This window comes from Sinocyclocheilus rhinocerous, unplaced genomic scaffold (assembly GCF_001515625.1).
Source record: "Sinocyclocheilus rhinocerous isolate Xijiao unplaced genomic scaffold, SAMN03320098_v1.1 scaffold2406, whole genome shotgun sequence".
In the NCBI taxonomy this organism is placed as follows: domain Eukaryota; kingdom Metazoa; phylum Chordata; class Actinopteri; order Cypriniformes; family Cyprinidae; genus Sinocyclocheilus; species Sinocyclocheilus rhinocerous.
Window position 1 is genome coordinate 146,058 of NW_015656159.1, and position 12,566 is coordinate 158,623.

At 33.2% G+C, this 12,566-nt stretch overlaps 1 protein-coding gene across 1 annotated transcript in view; it reads right to left on the minus strand.

Moving 5' to 3' along the window:
* Nucleotides 1–12,566, minus strand: part of LOC107719674 (A disintegrin and metalloproteinase with thrombospondin motifs 17-like) — a 112,592-nt gene that overhangs the window by 7,600 nt on the left and 92,426 nt on the right. Inside the window, exons 20-22 of the mRNA XM_016527156.1 lie at nucleotides 5,905–6,040; nucleotides 3,564–3,768; nucleotides 1,445–1,597 (exon numbers count right to left, since the gene is read on the minus strand). Of these exons, the coding sequence (XP_016382642.1) occupies nucleotides 1,445–1,597; nucleotides 3,564–3,768; nucleotides 5,905–6,040 (494 nt within the window). The remainder of the gene's footprint in view (nucleotides 1–1,444; nucleotides 1,598–3,563; nucleotides 3,769–5,904; nucleotides 6,041–12,566) is intronic.

Consider the following 12,566-nt stretch of genomic DNA (forward strand, 5'->3'; position numbering starts at 1 on the left):
CCCGCTGAGTGGCATTAAACAGCTTGAAAGATCAAAGGCAATTTTTAATATAACTCTGACTGGATTCGTATGAAATAAGAAAGTCATATACACCTAGGATGACTTGAGGGCGAGTAATTTATGGCCTAATTTTCATTTTTGGGTGAACTAACCCTTTAAATGGCCTGTTGAGGGCGGGACTTGATTTTATCCATCAGTTGTTGATTTGATTGTGAAAAGTGAGCACTGCATACTGGATAAAATGGCAGAACTGAATGCCAATTGGCTGCAGCGTGGCCTCACATACACCACCATTTTGGGGTTAATAAGGATTTTCTGGAAGAAATTAATACTTTTATGCAGTGCAGATGCATTAAATTGATCAAAAATGACAGTAAAGACAAAATATTTCTATTTTTCTATTGATCTTTCAATTCATTAAAGAATTCTTATACAAAACTCACAGTGAAGCAGCACAATGTTTTCAATGTTGGTAATAATCAGAAAAGCTTCTCGAGCAGCAAATCAGCATATTAGAATGATTTCTGAAGGGTCATGTGACACTGAAGACTGGAGTAATGATGCTGAAAATTCAGCTTCGATCACAGGAATAAATTACATTTTAACATACAGTATATTCAATTAGAAAACATTTATTTTACATTGTAATAATATTTTACAATATTACTAATTTACTGTATTTTTTATCAAATAAATGCAGCCTTGGTGAGCAGAAGAGACTTCTTTCAAAAACATTAAAAATATATATTTTTTAAAAATCATCAAATGAGCATATCATAGGAAGTTATATTTTGATTAAAAGGTAAAAGATGCATATAAAAACAAATGCACAGATGAATCGTTCACAATAAGAAGATAAGAAAAGAAATATGGTCAATTTAAATTTCATGTCGAGTTTTTTGCCAGAAATGTTTGTAGAAACTTATAAAATTGTCAACTCCATTATACTATGCATCTAAAATTACCTTGTTTATCAATATTGCGGAGTTAATAAAATTCTATATATAAAGTTCTGCTGTATTAGTCTGTCATTATTTTTTTTTAGGTTGGCTTTATGTTGTCTTGGTTGAAAGAAGTTTCTTATTCTCACCAAGACTACATTTCTTTGATCAAAAATTCATTAAAAACAGTAATATCGTGAAATATTATTACTATTTAAAATAACTGTTTTCTATGTGAATATATTTTAAAATGTAGTTTATTTCTGTGACGCAAAGCTGAATTTTCAGCATCATTACTCCACTCTTCAGTGTCACATGATCCTTCAGAAATCATTCTGATATGCTGATTTGCTGAATTTTTGTAACATTGTACATGTCTTTACTGCCAGTTTTGATCAATTTAATGTCCCTTTGCTGAATAAAAGTATGAATTTCTTTTAAACAATCTTGCTGACCCCTAACTCACTTCTATATATAGACTTCTGACTATTTGGTCACCCTACCTTGGACCATTCGCCGGTCTTCCACTCGTAACATTTGGAGTGATCCTCACACGTCTCCACCTCTGCAGGACGAGACACGGGATCACAGAGACCCTGAGGATTGGGGCAGGTCACTGTCCTCTTCCTGCTGCCGCGACCACATTCAGAGGAACACTGGGACAGACAAAGACAGGGAGAATTCAGAGGATAACACAAGGAAAATAAGTGAGCAATTGGGTGCAAAGAAGGATGGAGATAAATAAAAACATAAGCAAGAGTGCTGGTCATTAAAACAGGCTTCCTGTGGAGTCTCACTTCTCTCCGCTGACTAAACCTACTCTAATGAAGTGCTTACAACATCGACATCAAGATCTGAAATGAGACCTAGAGACTCAAAAACAACCACAGTGCCCTCCATAGGCCAGGACGAACCCCACAGGCACAAGCGCACACATCCGCTCTCACAGACCCTCACATGGTCCAGTAGTACAGGATGTGTCTCATAAAAGGAACTATATCTTTATAGTGTATACTTTTTATGGCACGTCATCTTCTTATGTTAGGCAAGGCTTCATGCACCAGAAAATGCTGTCATTTTAGTATATATTTATTTTTACATTTTGAGGTATTTTTTACCTTCTGCTGCTGTACCATTAAAACTTCTATAACCGATGTAATCATGGGCGTTAGTATGTGAATGTAATATCATAAGAGGCCATTTACACAGAATGTGTTTTCGCATTCTGTTGTGCTGCTTTTCCATTGTTTTTCTACTCAAACCTGTTGCTAAATGGATGTTTTTGACCACTGTGCTCGTGTTAAAAGAAGTTCAGCTCTAAAAAATTTAATTTTAAGACCTTTTTTTCCTTTCCACTGCCCTGCATCTTGCATTTTCTGTGTGAACGGCCCTTAACTCTGATGAATTCAGAATTTCGATAGCATTTATGGCACAAATTTGCATTTTTATGCATCTGGCAGATGCTCTTATCCAAAGTGACTTACGATGCATTCAAGATACAAATTTCTTGTTTTCCCTGGGAATCAAAGTCATGACCTTGGCAGCGCTAACGCCATGCTCTGCTGTTTGAGTTACATGAGTTTTAAGACTGGCTTTCAAAACATTTCAAGCTAAAAATAGTTCAACCTTTTTTTTTTTTTTTTTTTCCACTGCTCTGCATTTCATGTTTTCTGTGTGAACGGCTCTTAAATGTGACAAATTCTGAACAAACCATTTTTGCATTTTTCAATAAATGTAATGGAGCATTATTTTGTGAATGTCAGGGACAATTCACACAGAACATGCTCTTACATTTCTGTAATTTTTTTATCATTAGGCTGTAAAGATGCACTAGATGGACGCATTTGACCATTGCACCAAGTCTCAATGTATTTTCAGCATCTAATGGCACCAGGGCTGCATTTTTATTTGTATTTATTTTATTTATAATACTGATTATCACAAAAAAATGATTTCAACTTGTCCATCCTCTTCTTTAAAAAAAACAAAACACAAAAACTGAGGTTGCAACAGAATTTGTTGCATAATATCGATTACCAGAAAAGATCATTTAAACTCATCCTTCCTTTTCTTTAAAAAAAGTGAGGCTTACAATGATAGTGAATGGAGCCAGTTTTAAAAGCAGAAATGTGAAGTTTTTAATTTTATAAAATTCTTACATTAATTCTTCTGTTATTATTTGATCTTTAAAGCTGTTTAAATCATAATTTTTAAAAGTTTTTAGTGTTTTAGTGTTCACGGCTTATGTTATCATGGAGACAAAGTTGTAAAAGTATATATATCTGGCGTCCCATACTCAGAATTTGTGATCTGCATTTAACCCATCCAAGTGCACACACACACACAGCAGTGAGTAGTGAACACACACACACACCATGAACACACACCTTCTGTGCGTTTTCAAGAAGTTAGTCATGTTAAAGTTGGTCAAAAAAGTTAGCAGGTCAATCAGATGAATACCGATAAGTATTTTGAATGTATTGAGTGTCTATAAACTGTTCAATTCTCTTGTGCTATGTTGTTTTTAAAGCAAGAATGCTTAAAATATGTCTAAACAGTAGACCAAACTCTTCTAACAAAATCTGCTGTCTTTTAATAATTCCTGCTGACTTGAGCTCAAACCTTGGACCATTCGGAGGCCTCCCAGACGGTGAGGCAGTGGCGTCCCTCGCAGTACTGTACGCTGGCTGGTTTGGAGCTCAGACAGTACAGGTCTCTGGTGGGAATGTACGTGCCATTTTGCAGCTGGTACACACAGCCAACTTCCCTCTGCTGCAAGCCTCTACCGCAGGTTACTGAACACTGCGCCCAATCACCAGCGACCCACCTGAGAGGAGCAGAAACGCAGAGAAGACACTCATACAACAGTTCTGTCAATATTCAGTGCATTAGTGAAAGAGATCTGAAGTCTGAAAATGAACGGATCTCCACTGAAACAATTTGTGACAGCGTTTGCAAACGTCTTTTTTTTTTTTTACTTCTATAATGTTACAATTTAACAAATAATTTTGTCAGGAAACATCATGAAATCTGGATGCTTTAATCGTCAGTTTACAGTTTGACTTGAAAGTAGCAGATGATTATCTTTATGTCACATAAGCGGTCTTTGAAATTAACTTGTGATTTACGTGCAGAAAATGTCAACAGATGAAACTAATAATAAAAATAGACCCGTCTTTATTAACTGCTTAAACAACACGATGAAAGATGACAGAGAAGAAACAACACGAAGAAATCTACAGAAAGCTGTTCTGTCCCACACTCAGATCTCATTCTTACAAGCACCAAAATCGATTTTGCAGTTATAGACAGAAATAGAGGTGTGCAATTACTTTTCTAAGTGATCAGACTTACATCTGGTAATAAAAAGGAACGGGAAAAATCCATACATTGATGGAGGTACTTGGCCCTTATCCAGAGATCAGAATATCCACTTGGAATTGGATTTAATTGACTGAGAACACCATAACAACACCCTATAAAACCAGTGTTATTTTAGTGTTATTATATAGTATTTATTGATGTTTTGAATTTTTTTAAAAGCTTTTATTTTGATATTTTATGTTTTCATTGTAAAGGGGTCATATGATGCGATTTAAATTTTTCCTTTCTCTTTGAAGTGTTACAAGCTCTTGGTGCATAAAGAAGATCTGTAAATTTGCAAAGACTAAAGTCTCAAATCCAAAGAGATATTCTTTATAAAAGTTAAGAGTCAGCCACACCTACCTCGTCATATGACCCCTTTAATGTTAAAATTTAAGTAATTTTATTACGTGTTTCTGTCATGTTTTATAGTTTTTTTTATATTTCTTTTTAGCTTTAATTTATTTTCATTTTTTTCTGTTTTAGTACTTTTATTTTATTTAAATTCTATTTCAGTTAGTTGCCAAGGCAAAACTCCAAATTTTCATTTAAGTTTTTAAAGTTTAAGTTTGTAAAGTTTAAGTCATCTATAATTTATATTTTATTTGTCATGAACAATTTTTTTATATTTTTAGTATGTTAACGATAACACCCCAGAAAACTGGACGCACAGTAATGAGTTTTGAGCAAGCAAACACCCCTCAAATTTTCTTTAAAAGATCTAAAAATTGCTTGATCTTATTTTTGTATTTTTAAATGATTTAAATACTAAATTGGTGGACCTTAATATAGTTATCATTAGAACTATTGTTATTGGTGTGAACGTTAGAGCAAGAAAAAATGTGGGAAAGAAGTTATAATTCTGTAAGCGTGATATCTATCTCCTGTTCACTCAAGTGAACCAGCCTTTCTGCTCCAAATCAACAACTTCATGTCAATATCTTATCTCTTCTAAAGCATGTAATGTGAGACATATTGCATCTTGAAAAGCTACAGACGAAAAAAATGTTTTTGGAATTAGAGCAAACTGATTTTATCACACAGCATAAATCTAATTCTACGTATTGCTCCTAAATTGTGAAACCACTACAAGCTAGCAAGATAAAACAAAATGTGAATTATTGGTAAAACAATAAGCATATGCATTGTTAAAGATTCAGTTGCAAAAGAAAAGCTCAAGACTAATAAACTGAGCAGAGATGTCTATTCTTGGGTTTGGTTTAATGAGAAAACACGTTACAATGCTCATGTTCCTCGGACAAACGTATGTCATTTGAAAAGCTATAGTATATAGTTATAGCTATAGTAACTGTCAAGAGCATCTGTCTGACGCATGATCCTTGAGGAAGAACATGCATCAATATTTGTCATGGCTTTCATCTGTACAGAGATGACGGCAACAGAACAGGTTGTGTATTTTGTTTGGAAGTCTTTTGTCCTGGATTTGTTGGGAACATTCTACAAAGCCATGCTCTGATCCCAAACCCATCTTGTTTGACTCCCTATTGAGTTTTCTGTCAGCTGACGGCATTAAAATACGCAACACACACAGATATGAGATAAAACAGTCCGTTCTGAGAAGCTCTGGTGCCGCTGGTACCTGTATTGGCAGGTGTGGATGTTGCAGTGGCGGATCTGAGGCGCGGGTCTGTTCTCCGCCTGACAGTAGCTGTCGTTGACTTGAGTCATGGTCTTGTTAATGATTCTCATGCACGACACCACAGTCCTTCTCTCTCCTGAAACAAAACACAGCACAAAACATTTTTATAGGCATACTATACTTTCAGAAAGTGTCACTCAAGGTTACAATACATGTCATCTTGCATATACTTACATAAATCAATCTGAATGCTAATTTTTATGTGTTATGTAAATAAAAGAAACCATATACAGTATGAGAGGCAATGTATCATGCTGTAATTACAGTAAAATATCACTGTAACAACTTACTGCAGCAATATAATTGTAACACTTCTGTTCTGTTTTGATCATGTTTTCTTTGTGTTTTGGTTCTGTCTTCATGAGTAGTTTGATTACTCATTCTGTCCACCTGTTCAGTTAATTATCTCATCAGCTCCTGTGTTATTGAAGCCCGTCAGTTTAGTTCCTTTAACCGGTATTGTTTGTGTTTCTTCTCTAGTCACTTTGACTAATAAACTAAGTTTCTTTTGAATTACTTTGTCTACCTTCGTCATCCTTGAACCAAGCGTGACAACAATAAAAACTTATTAAAATTATAATTTTTAAATAATAATAACTCTCACTGTAAACTAGCTCATATACCCACATTCCTTAATGTGGCATCCAATTATAGTTATAGTTATTGTTCTTGGTGTAAACAGGACTTTACCGCAAAGAAAAAAAAAACACAAAGTTATAATTCTAAAAGAATGATATCTGTCACAACTTAACAAAAGTTGATTAAGTTTATTAACTTAAGTTGATTAACTTAAGTTTAATAAATAATCAAATAAATAATACTAAATAATAATTTTTAGTAATAGTAATATTAAAAAGACAGTTTTAATAATTTTAAAAAAAACATTTAATAAATAATGTTTAATAGGTAACATTTCAAAATCCTAATAAACTAAATAATATTTAATAACACTCACTGTACACTAGCTTAAATAAATCATTTTATTATAATAAATAATTTTAAACATTTAATAAATAATGTTTAAAAAATAATAACCCTTAAAAATGATAATAAAATAAATAACATTTAATAATAACAATTTATTATATTTATAATAATTATCTGTAAACTACATTTACAGTTTACATTTTATCCAAAGCCACTCATATTACTGTTTGCACTTTATGAATATGATCCATTTATATATTATTTATAACTAGCTTTTAATAAAAAAAATTATATTATAATAAATCATTTAAAACATGAAATGAATGTTTAATAAATAATTGCATTTAAAAAGAATAATAAATACTATTCAATAATAGTAATGATATTTTAAATAATAATTCTAGCTGTAAATTAGCTCATATTTTAAACTGTGAATTTAAATGTCACAAGGAACAACATTACTTCTCCTAAAAAAAAAACAAAAAAAAAAAACATGATTATATAATAACAATTAGCTTTATGGCAGTTTGAGACGTCTGCACAAGTTTACTAACAATCCACTGAGGATGTTAATGTTTGGACTGAGTCGAGGGCTTTGGCAAGCGCTGCGGTGACTGACTACAGGGGGTGTTTAACCACAACAGGACAAGCAGTGTTTTCTCTGGCACGTGTGAGCATTTGTGTCTGATCTGATGCTGTCTGCTCCACTTTCACCTCCCAACCAGCCATGTCCCATTTCAGGTAATTGCAGAACAAAACATTTCTAATTAGAGATAACAATACGAGGTTATTTCTAGTCGTCATCTATGGAGTCGGGGGTCCTTTTGTGGTCATGACCAAATTAGCAGCGGGGGGAAGCACTGACCCACGTAACCGGTGCTGAATTTGCCCATGACCTTTAATTTGCTGTGAATTCTTAATGTTGTTGTTGCTTCAGAAGGTGACGGGACGCCAGACCGTAGGATTAGCCATGTCATTAATTTTGTGTTGTTCTACGTTTGCCAAGAAAAACCACGAGCAGTCGGAGACAGAGATTAATTCCTGCGAGCGGCGAGCGGTGAAGGGCAGCCTCAGAGACACAGAGACAGAAGCTCTGCTCCAAAACATAGTGCGCTGCCTACTTAGTCAGCATTTTAGCCATCATGTGTGTGTCCCAGATGCAAAGCTTGTTCCAAAAGATAGTACATTATGACATTATGCTGCCTTTTAGATATCTTTTTTTTGTGCAAGGCAGCATCACATGTCATGTAAAATGTAATTTATGAATAAAGCAATGCAATGAGCTCAATGCAAAAATAAATAAATAAATAAATCACTGGTACATCTTAGGGTCAGCAAGATTTTTTATTTTTTTTAACAAATGAATACTTTTACTTAGCAAGGATGCATTAAATTGTTCAAAAGTGACGGTAAAGACAGTTATAATGTCATAAAAGATTTTTATTAAAAAATGCTGTTCCTGAACTTTCTATTCATCAAAAAATGCTGAAAAAAGTATTGTGGTTTTCACAACAATATGAAGCAGCACAACTGTTTTCAACATTGATAATAATCAGAAATGTTTCTTGAGCAGCAAATCAGCATATTAGAATGATTTCTGAAGATCATGTGACACTGAAGACTGAAGTAATGATGCTGAACACATTCAGATTTGATCACAGCAATAAAATACATTTTAACATGTATAGTTTTTTGAAATTGTAATAATATTGCTGCACTTATTTTTTAATAAAAATAAATGCAGCCTTTGTGAGACGGAGACTTCTTTCAAAAAAATACTTTCATTAAATACTGGAAAATGTTAAATCTCATTAAAAATGAACAATTTTACATAATATGTGCTATGCATTTATTGCACCACTAACGAAAATATACTGCAACACGAAAATGTAAATCTAAAGATGTTCTGAGGAGTGTTTCAACAAAACATTTCTTTATGTAACTTTAAGCAACTGTTGTTTTTCAGAAGTTGCATTTGAAATCCACTTTCCCTCCAAAAATCAGAGGGGGCTCATTAGTTTGAATGAATGTGACACTTCTGGTCTCACTCCTATATACAGCTCCTTAACAACGGTTTCCAGGGCAACACACTTTTACCCCAGTACAGTAGAGTGTCCTGTCTGTCTGTGAAAGAAACGCTCACTGAACACTTTCAGATGAATCCTTTGACATGTACTGCTGAATTTAGAGTTTCTGTCTGAATGTGGGTAGAAATGCAATTGAAATAGTGTTATCTCACTGTAAAAAATTACTGGCTATTTATTTACTTATTGCCCTAGAAATATACATCTACACTGTTTGGTCACTAATTAGCGAGTGCTGGGAAACGATTCACAAAATCCCTTTCCAAATGAGCAATCTCTCAGGGATCCTTGAAGACTTTGCTAATCAGGAAGCAAAGTAAAGATGATATCTAGTTATAAGTTATGAAACGAGTTTTACCTCTTACTACTAAACTTGTAATGTTTGTGTGAAACTACTTCCACGTTCATGTATTCAGACCTGCAGTGAGACAGTCCTTCACATACACCACGGTAAGATTTTGTAATGTTTTTGAACATGTTTTAGTCTCTTTTGCTCACCAAGACTGCATTTATTTGATCAAAAATACAGTAAAAACTGTAATATTGTGAAATATTATTACAATTTAAAATAACTGTTTTCTATTGTAATATATTTTAGAATATAATTTATTGCTGTGATCAAAGCTGAATTTTCAGCATCATTACTCCAGTCTTCAGTGTCACATGATCCTTCAGAAATCATTCTAATATGCTGATTTGCTGCTCAAGAAACATTTCTGATTATTATAAAAGCTGAAAACAGTTGTGCTGCTTAATTTTTTTTTTTTTGGAAACCATTTTTTTTAACTTGCATTTGAATTAAAAATCTTTTGTAACATTATAAATGTCATTACTGTTATGTTTGATCAATTGAATGCATCCTTGCTAAATAATAATAATAATAATAATAATTTAATTAAAAATTATTTTACTGACCCAAAAGAAAGAGAGAGCATAAAATAAATTAAATCAAATCTATACTTACTAAATTACAAATCTACACTTATTCTGCTGGAAATAGTGTTTCAAAAGGGCTGAATACCAGCAGTCTCAATGTATAGTGTTTTAAATCGTTTTAAATAGCATATTATGGATTATATTACAATTATTGAGCATGCATGTTAGTTTATATTTGTACATTTTAAAATATTTGTATATTTAAAAAAAGTGAAGAAAAAAAAACATTTAACCATTAATTTCTCCCACACATAGATGTTGATCTTGAAAATGATCTAGAGAGGGCAAAAAACAAGGTGATTAAAAGTAATGAAAATCTGACAAAATTGATCATTTATAATATAAAAAACTTTTTTTGTAAGGGTTGTAGGGCTCCAGCCGTAGAGGCCGAGGCAGGGGCTGGGGCTGGGGCATGGCTGCTCTGCCATGGCCTCCCGAGCTCCCTGCTCCCAAAACCCAATTCATCACACAGGAGCAACAGCACTTAACAATTGCTTTAGAAATGGATTTAATTCATGTTATTGTGTGCAAATACACAAGCTGATGCAACACTTCTCGCAGACAATGCCCCTCCTTCTCCTCACTCAGTCCTTAGGAAGCAATAACCACATAAAAGAAACAAGCAGATCAGCATTAAAACGGGAGCTATTTGAGGGAAGACTGCATGCCGGTCTGTTGCAGATAAATGTTCGCCTGCTATCAGATTCGTGAATATAACAACAAGTCACGCTCAGACGGGCTTAGAAAATGAGACCGGCCTCAAAGTCACCTTTTGGGTTATTTTATGCAAGCAAAAGACATGTTCAGTCTCAAGTGAATAACGCTTCCACCACATGTGACGACTTTCACTGGCAGCATCTCTTTCTGCACGCTTCATTCCTTTGCGAGTCAATTAGTGCTGATATAATTTATCTGAGATTCTTTTTTCATAGCAATAATTATTATTTTGGGGGCTTTAACCTGCTAGATATAATCACACAGCTGTGCTGACAATAACAGTCACACGGCCTCACAGAAACACAGCTGGACAGCAGACGGACGTTAACAGCTTCAATTGTTAAGACTGAAAGGGAACCTGGAAACTTCCCTGATCAGCTTCTAATGCACTCTAAAAAGTAAAGGTTCAGAAAGGGAGTTTTTGCAGCGATGCAATGGAAGAACCATTTTTGGTTCCACAAAGAAGCTTTCAGTGATCAGTTCTAAAAATAACAATTTTTTCTTAGTGTGAAGAACATTTTGATTATCTAAAGCACCTTCTTTCCACTATAGAGTGCATTATGCCCGTCCACTTTTTCAGCAGCGCTGGTTCCAGAAGTGTTTTTTTACCCATTCATTGTGCCCATTTTTTAAAAAAGCGCTATAAGCCATGAACCAAACCAACCAGCTACAAGGAGAATCACAACATTACAAACATTGATTCGAAGCAAAAAAGTAAATGAAAATTGGGGAAAAAGGTGCAAGAACGTGTACCTAAGTGCTCTGATGTGGGAAGAACTACAATCTCATGAAGCATTGCAAATGACAAATTAAAACTAATGACAAAATATAAAACTATTCATTTAAAGTTGTTTATTGTATCTATAGAAACAATTTTTTTTTATTGCTAAATATACATATATATATATAGATATATACACTACCATTCAAATGTTTGGGATCAGAACGATTTTTTATGTTTTTTAAAGGAGTTTCTTCTGCTCATCAAGGCTGCATTTATTTGATCAAAAATACAGGAAAAAATGTAATATTGTGAAATATATATATGATGTAAAATAAATTTTTTCTATTTTAATATAAATTAAAATCTAATTTATTCCTGTGATGCAAAGTTGAATTTTCAGCACCATTACTCCAGTCTTCAGTGTCACATGATATTCAGAAATCATTCTAATATGCTGATTTATTATCAGTGCTGGAAACTGTGCTGCTTTATATTTCCCTGGTAAAACTGATCGTGTTTGAGAAACAAAAAACAGGAAAAACTAACAAAAACAGTACAAACACTGGAGAGCCAAACACTGAGGCTGCCGTCTGCGGCGCCATCGCATGACTAAAATAAAGAAAAAATAAGAAATATTATTATTAGAAATTAAAGTTAATTTCTTATTAACTTTAAAATAAGAAATCTTTTCTAACAATATACACTACCGTTCAAAAGTTTGGGGTCAGTAAATTTTTATTCTTTCTTTTTTTGAAAGAAATTCAAACTTTTATTCAGCAAGGATGTGTTAAATTGTTAAGAAGTGATAGCAAAGATTTATTTTGTTAAAAAAAGATTTATATTTTGAATAATTGCTGTTCTTTTTAACTTTTTATTCATCAAAGAATCCTGAAAAAAGTATCGCAGTTTCCAAAAACAAATATTTCGCAGCACAACTGTTTCCAGCACTGATAATAAACATTGATAATTCAAATAATAAATCAGCATATTAGAATGATTTCTTAAGGATCATGTGACACTTTATACAGGAGTAATGGCTGATGGAAATTCAGCTTTGCATCACAGGAATAAATTATATTTTAATGGATATTAAAATAGAAACCATTATTTTATATTGTAATAACATTTTGCAAGATTACTGTTTTTGTTTCTGTATTTTTGATCAAATAAATACAGCCTTGATGAGCATAAGAGACTTCTTTAAAAAAACATTA